The sequence below is a fragment of the Plectrocnemia conspersa genome, unplaced genomic scaffold (assembly GCF_051122295.1).
Source record: "Plectrocnemia conspersa isolate PC_06_02 unplaced genomic scaffold, ASM5112229v1 ptg000010l, whole genome shotgun sequence".
Taxonomy (NCBI): Eukaryota; Metazoa; Arthropoda; class Insecta; order Trichoptera; family Polycentropodidae; genus Plectrocnemia; species Plectrocnemia conspersa.
In genome coordinates this window covers 10413893-10437204 of record NW_028277174.1, presented here as the reverse complement: position 1 = coordinate 10437204, position 23312 = coordinate 10413893, and the positions used below count along the sequence as shown (strand labels likewise).

Here is a 23312-nt window from a genome sequence, read left to right as displayed (position 1 = left end):
TGACCCATTTCACAAAAAAAAACAGAAAATATTAACTGTGTTAAGATAATCGCGTAACTAACGTCCAAACAGTCGCATTTTTACTTTAGGGAAAATAAAAAGTGCTTATAATTATCATTATTAATTTTTCGACAAAAGATTCCCAAGACTACACACGCGGTGCTGCTCAAATTCTTTGAAAATATACTTAAACGCGCAAAAGACTTGAAAGCGAAACATACCGCGCGATGTACCAAGCAAACGAATGCACACAAAAGAACGAAGAAACGTCGACACTACTTTTTTTTTTACTTAACATATGGACAGATAACTAAAAATTTTTGCACTTTTTGCGACGCTAGGTCACGGGAAATAAGAAAAGAACGACGGAAATACATTTCAATCTTATGGATAGAACGCGCTGCTTAATCTTAAAGGACCGAGAGGAAGGACACTCTTCGCTGACATTGGGTCAGACGCAAGCGTCTACGTAAGGCGGGAAATTGTCAAAAACAGTGTGCAGGGTACAAACTTACGATTGGCGAAAGGATCAAATATTGATACATACGGATATCGAATACAGACTTATGACTATAGCTTAAAAATAACTTACAAATGTTGGTTTGCGACACATGGTTGAGCCTGATATTCTAGCACACTACAAAAAATAGCCAACGTGTTGACAAGGTTCTAATGAAATGCACTGCTGACCTCACCGAAATCTGGAAGAAATTACAAAAACTCCCGAATACGTTAGACGCAGTTAGATTGGTCACATGCTCCTGCGCAGAAAAAAACTGCGCGGCAGTCAACACGTTCCACGGATTTCCATTAACCCCGCTTCTGCGCAAAATCAAAAGCCGCACAGAGCAGAGATTCAATACGATGAACATTAATGAGACTGTCTAAGAGCGATTGGCATTTACGACTCAATTTAAAAAAAGGAAAACGTTGACCATGCTAAGATCATCGCGTAATCAACGTTTGAACAGTAGCACTTTTTACTTTGGGGAAGAAAAAATGTGCCCCCAATCATTATTATTAATTTTGTGACAGAAGATGTCCAAGGGCACCCATGCCATTACGCTGCCCTACATTTCCGCCAACGTATTGAAACGCGCGGAAAACTTTAAAGCAACACATACCGCGCAATGAACCAAGCGATCAAATGCGCACAAAATAATATAGACGAACGTCGATACTATTTTTTTACTTGGAAGACAAAAATGACCGTTGACCTCTCTGTATGAATGCGACACCTAATCGCGCCTGAAATAAGCTTCAACCCAAGCGTCAGATGTAAGCGTCAACCCAAGATGGAATATCGGCAAAAACAGCATGATACAGACGTACGAGTGGCAAACAGATCGCATATCGACACATACGAGTACCGAACACTGGCATTTGATTATGGTTAAAAAATATCCTACAAATGAAGATTTGCGACACATGGTAGAGCCTGAAATTCTAGCACATAATAGAAAATCAACAATGTATCCACAGGGCTCCAACGAAATCGCTGCCAACCCAGCTGAAATCCAGAAAAAATATGCGAAACTCCCTCGAATGCACCTAACGCAGTTTGATTAGTCAGCCACTCCTGCGCAGAAAATTGTACGCGCAGCAGTACGTCGGTATTGTAAGTGTACTTTGAGAAAAATGTCGTGAGAATGGCGAACGGATTGTAACAGATTAAACAGATTGTGTGACTCTGCACCTAAAGGCCTAAAACCTGATCGGTTATCCCCTGGCCAAAACCCATGAGTCAACCGCCAGTCGACTACACGCTGGAGTTTGCCTTGTCAAATCCTTGAGGGGAAGTAAACTCTCGGACTGGCCACCTGAGGTAGCGCGAAACGCGCTACCTATGACGAACAAAGCATAGCATATCGACGCAAGCAGGCCAAAGGGCTCGGCCCTTAGGGAACCGAGGGCCAATGCTGCGACTGCAGCAACATAGACATCCCTCGAAGATAACGGAGGGTGGTGTTGTAACAAGGATGAAACGAAACGAAGTGCTAACGCACGCAATGCAAAGCAATTCAGGCAGTCAACGAGAGAACGTCTCCTTGTGCGCTCGAAAGAAATACTAATGAAACTCTAATAAATAACGTAGAACTACGGGAAATGGATTCCGCTCATCCGGCTGTCAAAAGCTTGGTATCCGCTCATTGGGTTGGACTCGTAGGGTCCAAGTACTGGTAATGGCAGTGGTCCAAGCACAGATGTCAAAGTAGTACACTCTCTGTATATGAGAGTTTTAGGGAACATTCAATAAGCACTATGGCAAAAGCTGAACTTGTCGCCAAAAGCCTTAGGAAAATTATTCCTAACATGGGAGGAGTAAAGCCTAACCAGAAGAAGCTTCTAAACAGCGAAGTGCATTCTGTACTATTGTATGGAGCTTCGATATAGGCAGAGAGCATGAATATGGATCGCACGAGGAAATTCCTAGCCTTGGTACAACGTAGAAGTGTGCTACAAATAATATTGGGTTTCTCGACTGTGTTAGAATGCGTCATGTTGGTGATTGCCGGTGTCCCACTAGTGGATTTGCTTGTTGTTGCACTAAACATTTAGTAAGTGGAAAAAATAGTTCGCAGGGAGTTGCTGGAGAAGTGGCAAGAAAAATAGGACAGAGAGGACAAAGGAAGGCGCACACACTGATTGATAATTGCAATTTTAGCATAGCTTAAGAAAAACACCTTTTTGGAATATCATACAACATAGCTAATGACCGGACATTGATGCTTTGCTGCTTATTTACATAGGATAAGCAAATAAGCCTTGGCAAAATGCAATTGTTGCAATGGCAAATTAGATGATGCAGAGTACTCATTACTGTGGTGCCCGACGTAAAGCCGGAAGCCTGAAGCTCTCTGATTAAACCTGACATCGAGTGGCTGGGTGCAGAAATCGTTGCAGACGGACCTATATGAAAATCGCTCGTGGTGTTTGCACGGCACGGGTAGTCGTGAAGCAAGAGGAAAGGTTGTGACAACTGGAAACGGCATCTTTAAATCTAGCAGTATCGTGTACTTAAAATGCAGTAATATCCTTATCCTCTATGTTTTAAGGTAGGAGGCACATATCGGCTAAAAATGTCGCGGACAAGCGACAAATTGTCCCGAACCCCCAATATTTCATAATGAAGAATGAGTAGTGTAGGAAAATACCGTTTACGTTGAGAAAATTCAATCAGGATAATACCGGATACTTTTAAAGAAATGCACTAGCAGTATCAGAAGCAAGCTAAGAGATTCATAGAGGTTACTTTGTACAGTTTGCTGTACAAATGTTGCAAAAAAAGATACAGGCAAAGTGCACATTATGCACGCAAGATTACGAAACTACTCTAGCAGAACACTTTTCCTATCTGCCGATACATGTTGCACATTAGGACCATCCTGCACACTTACTTGCGCTGATACGCTGGGCATTAAGACCTCACTAAAAATTCTGCGAAAATTCACAGTCTATCTTTCTAGTTTAATTCCACAAATTGGATTGCTAGATAGGGAGTACTGTGGATACCATTAATTAAGAACCGCTGACTGCCCGCAAAGCCATTAAAAATCATTGCAATACACCTGAAATAAATTCACCGGTAGTGTTCCCGAAACAAGTGAATGAACGATTATTATGCTAATCAAGATTTGCGAGAAGAAACACATTACAACATCGCAATCGATGAACATAAGATAAATGAGGTACAAATTGGATTCAGCATATTTGTTGTACGACAAATAATATGCAAATCAAAGATTGGGGACTTTGAAACTTTCATCTTTGGTCAGTCGAAATAAAGATGTGTAACCAGAGAATAATAAACACCAGAAGTCAAGATACAAGCAAAATAATATGATATATAAAGCTCATCAAAAACATTTCATGTTCATTCAGTGGCGGTGCACGCCATTACATTCCGTGATCGACATTCAACTGTCCTTTCACGTACACTTGGTCGGCCAGCGAGATAATCATTACCTGTCAGCTGTTCTTCATTAGCTTTTATAGAATGTTTTATGAAATAAATATTGAAGGACTACTTTCTAGAACATACATATTTATTAAATACACTTCAAATTTATCTTTGATTATATTTTTAAAACATATAGATATAAAATTTATATTACAGGCCAATGCTATTATTTTTCATATTTTTATTATATTTAAAGAGATTTCAAATTAATGTTTATTTTGGTATCAAAAGGGATTATTATACGTACTAGTATTATAATTTAAGAGACATTAGTGCTTAATTCATTATCGGGCTTCGTTGGTAATTCTAAAATACAAATTGTTTGCTAAGACCCTGATACCGAGTAGTTAAAGCAAACTCCTAAGTGTATAGTTAAACAGTGTACAGTCAACGCGTTTTAGCAAGCAATTCATTATACAGAGCGGTTATTAAATTTGCTCTGCACACACATGGGATTTAGTATGTTGTAGCTTTAATTATATTACTTACACCAAAATTGGAAGCCGCAAAACGATCACTGGCTGAAACTGCTGATGATGCCGTAGTGTGGGCGTAATACGCGTTTATGTTAGCCAGTAATGTACTCATAACCGCCGGCACTCCAGCGCAAAGATACTTGGTGGACAGGCAGTGGAAATGCCTGAAACATAAATGATAATTATTATTATTACAATACACAACAGCATGCGGGATGTTCATGGTTACGTTCCCCCTTTCCAAATCTGAGGTTTACAAATTTATGACTCGAAACTCAAGCGTCGGTTGGAATAATTTTATAACTTAATTAAGTTAAAGTAAAAATGCTAAAAAAACATAAGTACTGCAAGTGAACGAAAACGTTTTTAATACTACAATTTACAACAACTAAAAGTGGTAAATATTATTAAATCGTTTATTTTATACATTTTTTATTTACAGAAAAATAAATATCCTAAAGAATAACATAAGAAATATTATTTTAATATTTTCAAAACATTGTTTAATGTGAAAATACATCTTTAAAATAACAACTGTTCTAGCGCTAGCACTTCTTAAAATGACCAAGTAAATCTTGAAAAATGAGTCTACGCATATTGCGTGAAATCCTTTCTGTCCGGAATTATTCTATAGTTCAAGAATAGGCAACAATTTTAACCTCGCGGGCTACATTCGACTTATTATTAAGCGGGACAAACGCATGATTAGTTAATTTAATCAAATACTGATTTTTTCAAATATTATCTGTAAACTTGTTATTATAATATCCAGGTTTAACTGTTGATTTATTTAATTAAAAATATTAAGCTGCGCAGCGGGAAGTTTTCAAAAATACGCTATTTTATATTATGATTTTTTTACGGGCATCTTTTGGCAACAATAAGCAGAGCCGATATGATATGTATCTTTAAGATAATTTTAGACTGTAGGCTACCCAGATGTTATAATGAACACTACAGTTCACTAGATGACAGAGACTCGTTTTAAGAAGTAATATTTAAAAAAAATTAAAAAAGCAATTTAAATAAAATTTTTGTTAGAAAACTCAAGGATCACTCCATTTTAATCTATATAAATAAAAGGAAATGTTCGTATGTATGTACTCTACAGACTCAAAAAGTATTTTGACTGATTTTGCTGAAAACTTCACAGTTTGTTTTTATTAGTGCCGGGAGTGTTTAGAGAGAAATTTAAATAAAATCCGACAGGTAACACTGTTGTTTTAATAGTGTTGTCGGGCTCAAACGCGATCGCGATATGACGACATTTCATGATGTCACATCGCCGTCGTTGTATTTTGCTTTATAAGGTATAAATTAACTTTTATATGCTCGCCGCCGTTCTCTATAACCTACGGTTGCCACATCAAACTCGTAAATTAAGTTTTAGATGTCACTGTCGTGTAAAATTATTAATAAAATGTATCTCAAACTCCTGGTATAATGACATCATACACATGAAATAATACATTTTTTTATATTCTGATATTGATCAAGATGAAGCAGTAAATTGTACAACTGAATTCTTGAATTTACTTGATTTAGTTGGATTGCCATTACACATCATAAATTTGAAGATTGGTGATCCTTCTCATTGTTCTAATTAACGTTAATCCGTTCCGTCTTTGCCATGGTCAATAAATTGTTAAAAAATGGATTCGAAGCAGCAATTTTAACTGGAAAATTCAAAGGAGAAGATGTGCTGCTACCAAGCACACCAATGATACTGATATACCATTCCTATTCAAATGATTGCAATTTTCAATTAAACAACTTTTTCAATAATGATAAAAAAATCACAAAGACAATCGTTGCAAATATGTGGATTAAATTTAGAGAATTCATGTTTTTCTTATGGGCATTTATATGTTGCATGTTTCCGTGTAAGAACACTAAGAGATTTTTTTTGTATATGATCACCAAAAACATCCTTTATCCTAGAACATTGAAATGATCTTGAAGGTTAATACTTCATTCATTTCAAATAAAATTAGGATTAAATTGATATTGTATATTTTACTGTTTTCGTAAAATACCTAGATATCACTAAAGAATAAAAACACTATCAATAAAAAAACAGAATTGAAACAAAAAAAAAATGAATTATTTTACACAATTCTATTCATGTCATTCTAATTCAATAATAAATAGTAATAAAAATAAATTATTAATGGGTTATACCATAGACAAAAAATGTTGACAAAAACGTGGCGCAGGGGTTGTGTCACCAAACAGCAACTGTTGGCGGAAACATGGCACACATGCTATACCATCGGCCGTGAACAATTGTTCAGATCATTGCACACATATTGTCATCAGCCTGTATAGTGTTAAAGTACACTTTATTTTTGTGATAAATATATTTACAAAAAATATATTCTGGATCTTTGCTTTCTCCACAGACGCTCTTCACATTGGCTATTTACCTCCAATCTTCAGCTAGTCCTATACTGTTTCAATATTTTAATGCTCATCGTTTTCGATTCAATACTTTATTATTTAATCATTTGATTTTATTGTCTTTATCCATTATTTAAAAGAGTTTATGTACTCTACAGAACCTGGCAATTCTATTTTTTATGCGTTAAAATATTTTTTTTCTAGAATCGTTACCCTTTTTTTTTGCGCCAAAGACAGTATAGCTGCATTATCCTTCTTTCTTCTGTTGAAGCGACTGACCACTACCCTCCGGCTCTTTAACTCTTGATATCCCTTTTCAGTGTCCTTGAATTGATCAGCAATACTGGAGACCATCAATAGTTTTGCGCTGGTTTACCTAACTACGGCTATCACTTGCGACAGCTTAAGTAGAAGGTCAGGCCAAGCCTCTGTCTTTAGAGTGCACTGAAGCAAAGCACGCTTGTTTCTATTTGGCGTAAGCTCCACTGGATGCGAGTTCGGAGTTTACCTCTCATGTATTTCAAGTAGAAGCATAGTGTGAAATTTAAGTGTTACTTAGGAAATGGTTGTTCTATAGCAGCGTTACGTCTTATACGATTGAGAAAATAGCAAAAATCATCGATACTTTTTTCCCGACTTGGACTAATCCTGTGTGATTTGGAGTGTAACTAATATCTTAGTTTTTCTTTAACAATATATTTTAGAATATTTTTCTTGTTGCTTTCGATTTGGAGTAAAACTAGAATCTCTGTTTTTTATGATAATGTATTTTAATATAATATTCTTGTTGCCTGACAGTTGCTTTCATCTTGGGTTGTATGAATCCAGCAACAATTGGACTTAAAGATTATCTACCTGCTATCGGCTTGCATAACATTAATTTTGAGAGTTTTTGTGTCTGAGTAATGGTCAGTAATTTTTAAAAGCGTGCAGATTTTTTAGTTATTTGTGTTTTTTACAATAAATCCATCTTAGCTTTTTTTAATGGATATTGACAAATTTATTATAGTTGGTATCCAAAATTGTTAAGCCATTTAATGCTAAATGTTTTCCAATATCTAGTAACACAAAAAATAATCTGGACTTCATAAATAACGTCTCACTATAGATTTTTTTTATTGTAATCATGTCTTTCGCACTGAATGTGTAAAACACAGCAGCATATAGCTTAAACCTGTGCTAGTGTAATTATTTTGCAATCATTATGAAAGTACGTGATATGATACTTGGTAAAATCATGTATTCTAGATTAATTGAAATCCTGTTAAAACCGATGCCAAACAAAATCATCTGGATATGTGAAAAAAGTTGATATCTTGTAAAAATCTACTAAATCTAGTTCAAACATATCTGATTATATGTATTATATATAGTCATAAAAAAAATAGATTTATTACGACTAAATTTTTGTGGCAGATCTCAACAAGGTGTACTATATTACAACAAATTAAATTAAGCCTGTCAATTTTTCTCCACGCTGTATGTAATGACAATTTTATATTGTTTTTTAAAAAAATATTTCGAAGAGCGACATGGCTCGAATTTTACATACATATTTTTTAACTGAAGGTTAACATATTATTTATAAATACTTATCAGCGAACCCTACATAAGCAATCATATTTTAAATATAAGAGAAAATAAATATAAAAGTAATATAATCTAAGTGACAATTTATGTGAATTATAATCATTCTTATTCTGTCATTTAAGTCATAATAGATTAAATAATCTCATATTACTAAATATAGTGTTGATAAAGCAGTACGAACACGTAATTCAATTGAAAGATCAATTATATTAAATTAAATAAAAATATATTAATTAATTAGTACATCCAATCTCTTATGAACATGAATATTTGTATTATAATTATATTCAGGGTTCACTGTGAGCAACAAGCTCTAAATAAATATTTTTTGTTGTAGATTTACTTATAATTTGATAAATAGTGAAACAGGATAAATCTTTGTCATTCGCACGTTTCACGCCATAATCTCAAATATCCGACTGCGGATTATCTGGATTTTGACGTATGACAAGCGCGACCTGCTAACCTGTCACTCCCCATTAGTCCGGATAATCGCGAGCTTCCAATAGTTCGTTAGCTAACGTGACACGTAAAAAATAAAAATCTATATGCCACGCAGCTTATTGGTATAATTTCGCAAATCACGTGATAAAAATAAATATAAATTGACTTATGTATTTATATTATAATATTATATGAACGATAATTAGCTAATTCATAATTATCCCTCGTTCGTTTCCCAGATTAAATGTAAGACTTACGTCATAGCTTGGTATATGGATTCGATGCCATATCGCATTGCGAACTCGTCAACAATTTCCTCAGGGGCCTCATCAAAATAGACCTTCCAGGCTTCGTCTCCTTTGGCTTTGGGCAGATTTACAGCACCGCTGGCTTCCTCGCAAAGATAATGAAACTGGTTCTCGTGCAAGCACGTGTACTGAAAAAGATATAAATCGAGTTAATGTGACGTTACCAATACACAATATATATTATAGACAAAGAATAGATTAGCACGTGAAAGCTGCGTGATCATGTGAAAAAAATATAAAAGCTCAGACGATGTGAGTTTTTATAGTTTTCGCGACGGGAGTGATATTATACCCTACTGGGTGTTTGATCGATTTAATTTATTTTTAAATTTATTTCTTGTGCGTCAAGAGCTTTTTTTATGTCTTATATATGAGGGTGAGTCAAACTGAAACTAATGATGTTATCTAATTTATAATTAAAGATATTCATGGTTACATGTAAACGGAATGTTTTATTTAAGGTTTAAAACTTGTTGTTTAAATATTGTATTTCAAATGCTTCGCTAACTAAATATGTATCATACCTAATAAAAAAATAAATAAGAATAATTGCTTAAATTAAAAAGAGTCAAATTCTTACTGATTGTAATATAAGGAAGTTGGCAAGAAACGTTCCTAGACTACTAATTTACAGTATAATGTCCTATCAAAGATATAAATTGATTATTTCCATCTGAGTAACCCTCATGTTTAATTGAAATTTAGAAATTAAATAGTATGTATATAAATTCATTAATTTAAATTATTTGTCAATTTTTTTACCGGCTCGCAAAATAAAAAGGAACGACGAAAGCTCTTTTGTATATGAATGGAATAACAGTTATGATATGCATATGAAAAGCTCGTTTCACCTTTCCCAGCCAGAAAACACACCTTTGCGCATTGGCCGGATGCAGCGCTCGGTTTATATCAATTTATGAATGCGAAAACGCGAATGTAAATTTTATTATTATGACTTTAATGGACGCTTCGTTATTCGTATAATTAAAATATAAAAGTGTTGTATTTTCATATAACTAAAATGTTAAACCATAATTTTAACACATATATGGTCTTTAACACATACCGAAACAAACTGGGATTATATTTAATTATTTATAAATAATATAATTTTATTCTTGGTATACCACATTAGTCATTTGAGACTGAAATATAGAGTTTTAGGAGATGGAGATAGTGGATTTAAGTATTTGATAGCCCGGCAGCGAATAAATGTGACGATTATAGGAATATATGTATATTGTATATATAAGTTTTATATCTATGTTACAATAATAGTTGCTCTATAGATTAAGTACTATAATATGGTAGCTTATGATTTATCAGTTTATCAATTATGTAATAGATAAACAATTAAGTTTAATCTTAATCTGATATTAACGCTGTATGTCACAAATGATTCAGTGCAATTCTATTAAATATTTTAAATCAAACATAGCTATATGTGTTGCAACATCCTAATTGATAATATTATATTTATAAAAATAAAATATGTTAATAAAAAGCCAAATATTTATTAACGTGAAGATATAAGTACATGTATACACATATTTATATTACACTCTGCATCTTGATTCTTTTTAATTTGAACTAAAGTTCTTTGGTGCAAGCTACGAAGAAGTATCGCGACCTAAATCAAATCACGTCTTTTTGCATTGAGCTTTCCTCCGTTACGAGATGCGCAGAAACTTTAAGCCGCACCTTAGTATTTTTATTGTCTTTTGAGTGAATATATTTATAAGGTTCTGAGCACACTGGTGTGTCTACAGGACATACACACAGTGGTGCTTATTATTTCTCAAAATTAAAAAAAATCGTTGATCTCGGTTTGGATTTTTAGAAGTTCTTAGCGCTCATTTAGGGATATGTCCATATTGTTTTAAAAAAATTGTGGCTAAAATATAATGCCAAATCATCCACAATTTAGTTTGTGTAAAAATCAATAAAGTTGTGTATTCGTGAATATGGTTATCGACAAGATAAATTTTACAGTCTGTCGGTTAAAACCAATTATCAGCTTAAAGATTTTTTAAATATCGAAATAGGCGCAATAAATCAAGTTAATTGTATAAATAATCATAAAATTGTGCAATCGACCAAAAATATTGACTGTTTTAGATTAAGAAAGAGTGATATTCTATCATGAGTGTAAAATAAATTGATTTATGTTAGTGAACTACATTCGTTGTCAACGTGGCGAAAGATACAATAAAAAAAAATTTTTGGTAACTGTGCGAAATTCAAATATGGGGGTGCTTATTTTATTCCGGAATGGAAGGCATTCGCTTCATCGATGAAACAGTGAATGCATTGGGCAAAAATCAGATGGGCTCTAATTCGGATTGCATTCATCGGGTAACAAGTCAGTAATGTTATTAATACAACCCTTACTTTAAATATTTTATAACTAATGTAGATAAAAGTTTTCAACTGGCCCTGGTTCTGCATCCAAGTTGCATGCCGCACTGGTTTCTTCCAACGATCGTCAAGATAATGTTTATAAATTTCACACGACAAATTCTCATTGATGAAAATGCGCATAATTAACTTTGATAAGTGTTGAAAGCGCCTTTATTATAATTTCCTTGTAAATTTCCGTTACCGTTTGCGCGAAGCAAAAGCAAACAATTTGAAATAAAAATCGGGAGGAGAGAGAATATTTGTGTAACAAAATTGAGAGAAAAAAATATAACGTTTAAAAAACGATACGGCATATTCGCGAAACAACGTTTTAATGTTTGCATCGCAGTTAGTACAAAGCGAATTTTATAGTTTGCACTTTACGGCGTAAATACATAAATAATTTTCATATAAAATTTAATGTTTTATGCAAGTTGGTCGGTTGCAAAAGCATTTTTCAATAATTTTATGCATTTAATGCTAAAAAAATATTTTATTGACATTTATATTTTACAATACTTATTTTTGATTATATCTATTAGAGGTGGATGCAATAATTGTTGTGTTATATTAGATCAGGGTTTCCCAAACTTTTTCAGCGACGGAACACTTGGCAAATCCGAAAATTTTGGCGGAACACTTAGCTTATTTTTTAGGCTGGGTAATTCATAATAAAATAAAACATGTTATTAAAAAAATGTTATTAAATTTATTTAATAAACATAAAAATACAAATAAATAAAACTCCTAATGACTGATGATTTTGGGTTTTTAAATAACAATTTTTTTATATCAGGCACAATTTTGGTTAGTTGTATTTTCATATCTGCCGTGGCGTGGAGTCTATTTCTGTATTTTGTTTTTGTTGCAATATACTTAAAAAATCCCACTTCGCATAAATACGTCGTGAAAAACGGAAGTAAACAAACCAGAACTTGTTTTTACACCTTGGGGAACTCTCAGACTCGCCCAGAAATTATTTAATGGCTGATATTTTTGTTTCAAATCAGAGTCATTAACTAAATTCTCATAATCCCTTAAGTCCACTGGTTTTACTGTTCCGGAAAATGGATTCCGAACCCAGGAATCATCCTTACTAGTTTTCGGAAAATATTCCGAAAGAATTATTTTCAAGTAATATAGGTGTTCTAAAAATACTTGTGAAACTTTTTTATCTACTTGAAAATTCAATTCATTTAAACATTCATATCCATGACAGGAAAACAATCAGAATTATTAGATTCAACTGATAAAATCTGAAATTGTAATTTTTTATCAAAAGATTCAATTTTATCTCTCATATTAAAAATTGTAATACTTTTTTCTTCTAATTATAAGTTAACATCATTTCACTTTGTAAAAATATCCGCCAGATATGCAGATGTATCAACCAGGAAGGATTTGTTAAAAATTTTATAAAATGATGTTGCAAATTATTTTGTGCTTTCAAGAAGACTAATAATTCATTTCGAAGTTCATAAAGTCTTAATAGTACTTTTCCTCTGGATAGCCATCTCCCTTCAGTATGTAATAAAAGTGCTTCATGTTCACTACCCATTTCATCGCACAAAATTTTAAATAATCTGGATTGAAGTGGTCTAGATTTTACATAGTTTATGCAAAATACAGTGACTGCTAGTAGCATATGTAGTCACATAAATAAAATTCGTATAACAAGCACTAATATCGTGTGATTAATTAACAAAAAAAATATTGTTTAAATAGGATCAAATTGTAAAGTTAAAAAAAACAACACCGACTTATGAAACTTTTCCCTCCAGATTTTATACACATCAATGTTGTTAACACATATTTTCAAGCTTTTTTATCAGATTTATGAACAATTTTTATGTATTAGCAAGACTAACAATTTTTTTAATCTACTCTAAATTTTTGTGAAATATGTATTTAGGCTTCGCGGAACACCTATTTTGGATCCGCGGAACATAGTTTGGGAAACCATGTATTAGATAATTTATTATAAATTTAAGAAATTAAAAGTGGAATTTCTAATTTAAAAATTATAGTTTTGGTTATTAAATTTTGTAGATAGTTTTTTGCCAGGAGGCATAAGTTATTAATTATATTTATTTGTATTTAACAACTACTTGTGACACTATAAATATTAAATATTTTGTACTATAAAATTTAAATTTAAGTAATGTGCTGATTTTTTGGCACATTTATTACTAAAGATTTTATAAACAAAACAAAAACCAATAAAAGTAGCAAAAAACTGTAATCGAGTTTAGTATCAGCGGAAAACGTAAAAAATTGACATAAAAACATAAAAATTACAATTTTATGTTACTAGAGATTAATTTTAGCAATATGTTATATTGTACATAACTACAATTTAAAAATAATAAATTTTGTTAGAAAAGTACAATACAGATCAATACTAGCACGATATACTAATGATTAATACTTAAAAGACACGAGTTCGATTCTTATATGAACCTTTTTTTTATACTAGTATTCTGTCTGAGAGATCATAATTAGGTATTCTCATATAATTATAATTCTGATCAATCATCACAGATTAGGTTTTCTTAGATTTTTCTAATCTCACGGATAAATAACTGAAATAAAATCTATCTAGAACATACATTATAGATTGTAATAATAATGTATAATTAATATAATTTATGTCACTGATTCACAGATAGTGTCTCACTACATACTTTGTAGTTTTTATATATATATATATATATATATATATATATATATATATATATATATATATATATATATATATATATATATATATATATATATATATATATATATATATATATATATATATATATATATATATATATATATATATATATATATATAAGCTTATTGTTTTTGAAAACAACTTAAATTCACTCGATATATCTATATATAATATGATCAATTAAAAAAACATTATATATTTATATAATTCCAACGTTTATATAAACTAGATTTTGATGCTGATATCGAATTATTTTTTTCATATTTTTTTCAAACACGATATAGTTATTATCTATATTTTAAGCATATACACTTTTAGAAAAAAAAATTGGACTTTTGTCACTTTCAAAAGAAATATTTTCTATGAGTTTAAATTGAAACCATCTCGTCTCTACTCAGTGATGAATAGTCAACGGCTAGTTTTAAGTGGTGAGTTGTACAGAAAAAGACCCTTCAAAGGAAAAGGTAGTGTCCAGTCAAATTACTGCGTGACAAAGTCAGGTTGCTGCGTTGACAAAGGGCACATTGTTGCGAAGGTGTTATCCCTATCCCGCGCTTTCACCGGATATGGCTCTTTCAGATTATTTCCTGTCTGACTTAATTCCGCAAAGGCGAAGAAATTATAAAATGTCAGGTAGACATCAATATTAAACTTTATTTATAAAAATATATATCACCTATACATTTATTAATACCATAAAATATAGAGGAGAATCTGTAGCAATTAATGCCTTCGGAAAAGGCGCTCCGCGTTGTATTGTTCTGCTCAATTTTCCACAGCCGATGTGTAAATAATAGTACATTGTCGGTAGAGTATTGCTGCGGATGAAACAAAAGCTTTTGCAACATCAATAAAGACCATTCATCCAAAGCTCCATTGTCATTGAAACCAGTAAAGTGATAAGTGCAGACGGCACAAAAAAATTAATTATATCGTCGGAGTTAAAACGCAAAAAACTTTTAGGCCTAGTTAGTGTATCAAATACACAAAGCAAATTGATCAGATTATCGCTGAATTAACTATGCAAATAAAGCTCGCAAGCGCATACAGAGCTTTGTTTTGCTGTTTAGATAACGTTTCCGGTATTGAAATTTGATTCATTTAAGCTCCAGTATGCGATAGCAGATAACGATTGTTCTGGTTCAGCGTGTACATTATACAGTACATAAACAAGATAACTAAATAACTTTAGATTTATGATTTGAGCATGATTATAAATTAATTTCAAAGTCTTACTTGAACGTGATAAGGAGCGACTTTTTCTTCTCCTTTTATTTCAACGTTGATGTGGAGTCTGATGGCACCAGATACGGCAGATTTGTCAGTTCTTTTCTCCAAATTGTACCAAACGTCCATTTCGCCCGAAAGAGTTCTCACCTATAAAAAACACGATAAGAAGTTTAATAAAGTTGATAGCACATTAAAAAGTATTAATTTTTCATTTTACAAAGGAACATTGTAGTATTAAATGGAAAGATTATGTAATAATAACTCACTTCAATTATGGTCTGACCGAGAAAATCGTCAGATTCTCTCGTCAGTTTCTGTCTAAGCTTTGATTTGAGGTCGTTATCTTCGTCCCACACTCTCACTTTGATGCGGTCTGAAGAATTGTGACATTCACTAAAAAATAGAATAATTTTTATTATTACAAAATACATTTATTTTATTCATTTTTATGTAGCGGTAGATTATTATTAATATAATATTTTAAATTATCTATAGCATATAGATTGGTTAACTTTGCTTCCACCTGATACTTTTCCATCTTATAAAATCAGGTAATCATAGAAAAACTTCGCAAAATATTTATCAACTCTTGAAAATATTTTCATTTGTATATATTTTAGATATTTAATTAAAAAAGTTGATCATATATTATCTACATATGTTTTTAAAGCTTAATGAAGAGTGACAGAAAAAGTTCGCTTTTTTATCACTTTTTATAAAGCTTAAAAGGTTTCGACTATAAAATAACAAAAAAACTACCTACTACAAACATTATATATTTTGGAACACACTTCAACAAAAAATAATTTAAATAACAGCGATGAAAACACATTCAGGGTCAGTTTAAATTTAACCCCCAGCGTGAGGCGTTTTACTTTATTAAATTAAACGTCCTTGATAACGTTTTTTTATTACATAAAAATGTAAAAAACGTATTTCACGACACATTGTGTTTTACTGAGAAAATCGAATAAATTAAAACACGTTTCGCTGTATTGCTATCTAGGTTTGTTTTCAAATAGATTTATGTGTAGTAAAAAATCGGGATCAGTAAAAGTGGACAAAGTAAAAAAGTAGGTCTCGGTAGAATTTAATTAATGTGTCGCCACAAAAAAATAGACGCACATGTGTATTGCAGATATTGATTAATTGAACTGAGCTTGGATTGCTTTGCGAAAAGTTATACAAACTCACATTGTTATATATACATACATATATAAAAATGCTTGAGGCAGTCTTGAGGGTGTTTATATTTTGACGGATGCGATTAATCTTCGCAGTAATTTCAGATTTGTGAGAAAATCTGTTTCGTTTCTGTTCCGTCACGGTGACAAGAAAAAGTTCGAATATGTGTTTATCTTTATATTTAAGGTGAACTATAACTAGCAAAATAACAAGGAATATATTTATATTATTTTTGTAGCAAAATTCATGCCTTGCTTTTTATGTAGTAGATATATTGTCTGATAATAATACTCACAAGTAGAATTTTTCGTTCCAGACCGGATTAAGCTCTTGAGGCATAGTCCTTGTTCGCTTCTTGATTTTGGAAACTTGAACCGTCACGTACGGATCGGATGTTCCGCTTTTATCCTTAGCTATTAGACCTTGCGCGCAAATTACTGAAAAAGAAGAGTCAACAGTGAAAATAAAGCATTGTGTTAAATAAAATAAACATCCAACGAACTAATACGTTCGTAGGCGTTAATACACTGAGATGGCTACTGTAGATTTTTTTTAATTCGGATCAAACGAAAGCTTTATAGAGAGAGGCCATATAGCAGTTGATTGGCGTTTTGAGCAAAATCGCCCCTATCGGAAATTAGGTCACTATTTTCGTTCATGAGAAAAAAAAGACAGGCGAATTAACGAACAGTCCTTGATAGATGAATGAAGTTAAAGGATGCTTCTATTCCCGTATAAAATAAATTTAACGACATTAGTTAAACGTTAAAATTAAATGTTCAGGATTTGAACATTATTTTTATAATGAAAAAAAATATTTATTAATTTCAAAGCCTATGAAATGATAAATGTGTTTTTTTTATAGAATAACAAATATATTGGTATTATATATTTGGCCTGTTTAGTTTTTTTAAGTACCTTTAAATTCACATGTATAATTACGAACTGATTTCAAATCAATTATAAATTATTTCTTAGCATATACAGTTTTATATTATTTGCTTTGAACAGATTGCAATACTTAAAGTACATAATTTGCATAAACACACTACGATACCAAACTTAAATGAAAATATAGGCACATTATGCTTTAACCCTTTAAACGCCAGCGGTTTTTTAGTGAGTTGCCTGTTATTTCTGTTCTTTATAAAAATAAATATAAAATACTTGATTTAATGATAAATGAAGCAAAAACAAAAATCATTATTAATTAAAAAAAATATAAATAATTCGTTAGCTTGTTTAAAAAAATTAATTTGTTTAAAAAAATAAACTACAAGTGACTCACCGGTGAGCCGCTGGCGTTTAAGTGGATAAAGATAGAATTACATATTTCAATGGTTCTTGGACTCTAGGTCTTTAGCCAAATATATCACAACTAGTATTTTATACTTTATATATTTTTTAATTTAATTTTTTTGTAATATATATAAATGCAAAATTTAAATATTAATTTACGATTGATAAGGAAACTTGATAAGGTGTGTATTGTAAAACTAAAAATGTTATAATTCAATGAAAATATATTGTGCTATTCTATAAAATACTTCAATAAGTTTAAAAAAAAAAAAAAAACTCTTTTATGTAATATAACAATATCTTACATTTCATAGGCTGTAAACTATCAATTCTTTAAAGCTCTTATTATTTTTTATAAATAAGAATATTGAAAAAAATCTTTTTTATTTATTTTTCTGACCCTTTTACAATCACAAAAGGAGAATCAACAAACGCGTAGGATCGTAATAGACGAATTATCTGGATGCAAGAAATACGTCAAAGCAAATACAACAAAGAGATAAATATAACAACCCTTATGTAAAAGAATCAAACGAAAGTCGGTTTATTACTGTCGTACCATTAGGCGTCGAAGGGAGAATTTTTAATGGCTTGATCAGAAATAATTACAATATTATGCATATAACGTTTGACATTATGAAGATACATTTTGCATTTTTAAATTACGTTCTGGCAGCAATTATGATTTAAAACATAATTTATAGTCATTAAAACAAATTGCATTTGATTTTCATAACCACACAAACGCTATAGCTTACACAATTTAATTCAAGTAATATGATTTCAAATAAATACTCTATCATCTACGTCAAAAGCGTTTTGGATGCATGCATTTCACAAAGCAGGTTAGTTTTGCGTTATCAATTTTGCAAAGCTACATTGCACCACAAATACAATAATACACAAAGCTATATACAACACTATACAAACCCATATCGCATCTCGTCATATAGATTTTATGAATATGGTCGTAATCGGATCATCATACATATTGTAATAGACATTAGCTACACATCTGTCGCTCATCAGTTCGAAGTAAAATAATTTTAAAATTTACTCACCAAATACAGAGTTCAAACATATAACTTGAAAAAATGCCAAACGTACGAAGTAACCGCAAAGTTTTGTCAAATTACTATGGTTTATAGATTGAAGGCCGACTATCGAGAAGAGTTTAGATTATAGTTCAAAAAACGCAGAAAAGACAGAATTGAAGATTTAGAATTTCAGTCCAAACATTTTATGTAAAAAGGATAGTCAAGAATAAGAATTTCAACAGATTATTAATTTCAATTTCAGTAATAAATCAACTAGTGTTTTGTGAATATGTGCGTGAAGTATGTGATCATTGAAGATAATAGATATTTTAAATGTGCATTTTAATTAACAAAATTTCGATTCAATATAAGGGATGTGTTGTAAATATGTGTTTTTGTTATATATTAATGAGTGATTAAATAATGTGCATATTACATATTATATAAATTTGCAAATAAATCTATTGTTATTTGAAGACTAGTGAGAAAAATACGCTATAAGTCAAATTACTAAATATAGCTATTTTTTCATTAAAAAAATATATTTTATCAATGGTTGATATGTGTTTTTTTTTATAACACAAATCAACTTCTAAGTCAAAATTTGTTTGCGTTAATGTGACTAATATATATATGTTCATATATATATATTCACGAAATATTCTTAAGAAATTTCGTATCTTTGAAAATAAAATAATAAATAATCTACGTATGAATTGAATATATTTTTAAAATCAACGTTAAACAATTAAAATAGGTATTTAAATGTAATAAAGGATGAATAATGCTACTTTTTAATGAATAGATAGAAAAGTAAGCTTTTCAAAGATCTATAAAAAGAAAATATTCAAATGATCTAAAAGTTCAACGTTCTATGAATTACAAAAGATTTTTATACTATCGTCTATAAATACGAATGTCTGATGTAATAATAAATATAAACGTAATAGGTTAGAAAGATACCGTTTTTAAGGTGTTCATTTAAAATTGTGAAATATGAGTTGTGAGAATACATAGCTTCAAAATTTATTATATTTTATTTTTATTAGATAAATTTGAAAATGTTAAAGATCTCTAATAAAATTTTGAAGCTGTATATAGTTATATTGGTTAGTTTACGAGTGAGAAGGATGAATAAGGGTAAAAAGCCTTCAACCCTGAATTAACAACTGCCTGTTTTCCCAAACTGCTCCTGCCAATCATCACCCACCTGTAATGGCAATCTTGCAAGACCACCTGGACGTGCCTTCAATATTCAATTCCTTGGCTTGCTCGAGAGAGTCTATATGAGTGTCCGGGTCCACTGTAAATGTTTTCCTAGCGAAAAATAAATACCAAAAGGCTTAAATGCCGTACATATGCGGTGTCGGTGCGAATCCACCATAATAGACTTATCATAACATATAAATTAAGAAATATATACTAAAAATATGTACGAGAATACGTAACGCCACTTTGCTCCTTAACGGCCATTTTGACCGACCCCGCATTTGCAGTGCAATCTGCCTAAGAAATAAAAACTTAACCTAAGTCACATAAAGGCGGAAAATATTAACCCCAGGCCGGCATCTAACCGAAATATATACACAGTTTCAACGATCCCAAGGAAAACCTGCACAACACTCAGAGGCTCGCTCGATTTTCGCAAACCACGTGAAATAAGGATGTGTTATCTTGTTTGTGTTTTTTCTTTCTTTCTTCTCCTTTTAAAAAATAACATATTACCTGAGACCGCAACTAGAGCGATTGCTATCTTTTCTCAGCCGAAGAGCGATGAGAATAAGTGTCAAACGAGCTTTGGAGAGAGTGACAAGATTCGAATTGGATTCAGGACGAAAAAATATAATAAATAAAGCTGAACCAAAAATTTTAACATACGTTTTGTATCCATTTAAAAACAATATTTTTTAGAATCTAGGTCTATGTAATAAAGATACATATACAAACGACCGATTCGACTAGAGGAAAGAGCTAAAGGTTAGGCCACGTCAGTTGTGTTCTTGAAGATAAATAGACATATTTTTCGTGGCATTACGCAAAGGGTCAATTCAGATAAAAATATCATATTACTGTTTAAGATGCTTGTAAAATAGAAAATGAATTCGTTCAAGATGGTACTGGTATTGATTTAGTCAATTGAAGATATTACGTAGCAAATGCATTTGGAAAACTTATTACTGAATCTCTGCATTTGGACTCGTGGGTATAAGAGAGTTCGCTAAGGTTGCATAATAGATAAGAAAGTGAAGAGGAGACCGAAATTTATGCTTCGCATTTGAGAGCAATAAATTTACGGTTTATAATGTCAAATTTGGTTGTACAAAAGAACCGACGTTTTAATAACAAGCTTATTTTAAACCATAAACACATATGCTCTTAGATTTTATGATCAAAATGGATACAAAACATTTCAATTCAATTACATTCAAGATATTAAATATAACAAAAAATACAACATTGTGAGATATGAACAGCAATGAAATTGTGCATGTTATATTATAATAGTATATACACCAATAAGCGAGTTCTATAGATGAAAGCTTAGTTTATAATAATACACACGGACAATGCGTAAATTAAAATAAAAAAAATATTTGCACACACACATCGGCTTCTTATATATTTTTTATTAGATTATCTTTAATTATGGACTTTGTAATTCTCTTTGACTGAAGCTGTGACACTAAGCTTGTGTCGCTTCAAAGAAGTTCCTTTTTTTACCTCGATCCGAATGCGATGCAAATTTTAAATTTAGAATTAATGGTAGCGGTAAAACGAAAGCACTGAAACATGCGACACCTCTCTCAGTAATAAATTTTACACGGAGGAATAAAACATTTTACATTATAAAGACAGGTGCTTCTGTAAAAATCAAAAATTCAAGGGAATAAATTATATGTTGTATACTTTTAATACGAATCGATTTGTTCTCGACAAGGTAATAAAAATGCTTGATTTTATTTTATCGTTATTAATACTATACAACAATTTTGCCACAAAAATACAATACCTAGTTTTATATTATATATAAATTTACACGTTGATTTCAAACCATAGTTTTTTTAATTTGAAATATAATTTAAATGCTAGGCGCTAGTAAAATGATATTCTGATTTAAAATTAATATATAATTTAATATGACAGTTACAAAACGTATAATTGCGTTAAAACCCAAACCTAACTTAAAACAAATTAACATAATAAAAGTTCAAAAACTTATAACTTTTATGAAGTAAAGTTAGGTTTGGGGTTAAACAACAAATGAACGCTTTGCAACTGTTACAGTGAAAGTGTATTTTTCAGTGAGATTATATTTTCACTAGTATATATATAATTTCACCAACTAAGCCAGTTAAAATGTATTAAACAATTGATTGAAAATTTCACCTGTCAATAATAGTGAAACTGAATTTATTCACTGCGCAGATGATAAAATACTTCATGTAATGTGTTGCTTTGCAAATATTTTTTTAGAACAAGAGTTGCTGGTGGCGTACATGATTTAACAAATGTCAATAACTTTCAGTTATAAACTAACACTAACGTTTCTTTTTGTACATTAGTTTAGGGCAGCTTATAACATCACTTGTATCAATCAAATAAATTATAAATTCACTAGTAGAAATATAATGTATCTACCGATAAAAATGTATTTCGATATGATTTCACCAAAATGCAGGCAAAATATATTTTTTATAGTCAATTTTATTAGATATAAAATATCAATAAATTGTAATTCCTAAAATATTTTGATATTTTTTTAATAAATAAATGTATCATTTTAAATAAATAATGCAGAAAGCTAATTTTCGAGTTGTTTAATATACATAATAAACGATAAAATTGACTCTAACATGAAACCAAATATATAAATAGATTATTTTAATCTTTTTTAATTCAATTTTTTTTCATAACATAGATCTAAATGAATTCTATATTCAATTTCTAGAAAATTATATCTTAATCAATTATAAAAATGCATGAGTATTTTTTCTAAGGCAGTGGTGGAAAACGAGGAATTCTTAAAAAAAAAAGTTGAAATAAATGAACGATATCTAAAAACAATACCTGATAAGAATAACATAAAAAAAATTGAATTCAACGTGTTCATATACGTATAAATCTAGTAAAATTATTATTTTTATGGCAAAAATCTTGCTACTGTACTGTTTATTCTTATCATGAATTATATATGTATACCGGCGCGCGTTATGCGAAACCTTACACACTGTCATTCAAAAGCCAAATAAACGATAAAAA

At 30.9% G+C, this 23312-nt stretch overlaps 1 protein-coding gene across 12 annotated transcripts in view; it reads right to left on the bottom strand.

The window, feature by feature from the left end:
* The window catches only part of unc-13 (protein unc13 homolog), a 403791-nt gene that overhangs the window by 15600 nt on the left and 364879 nt on the right, over positions 1-23312 (bottom strand). For 9 of the 12 annotated variants that reach the window (XM_088194185.1, XM_088194186.1, XM_088194189.1 and 6 more), the window contains 5 exons: positions 17012-17153; positions 15798-15924; positions 15538-15678; positions 9129-9307; positions 4451-4601 (listed from right to left, as the gene is read on the bottom strand). In XM_088194185.1, coding sequence (XP_088050311.1) covers positions 4451-4601; positions 9129-9307; positions 15538-15678; positions 15798-15924; positions 17012-17153 — 740 coding nt within the window. Of the gene's footprint in view, positions 1-4450; positions 4602-9128; positions 9308-15537; positions 15679-15797; positions 15925-17011; positions 17154-20262; positions 20370-23312 lie in introns of all 12 variants that reach the window. The other 3 variants (XM_088194178.1, XM_088194181.1, XM_088194184.1) reach the window with 1 other exon arrangement.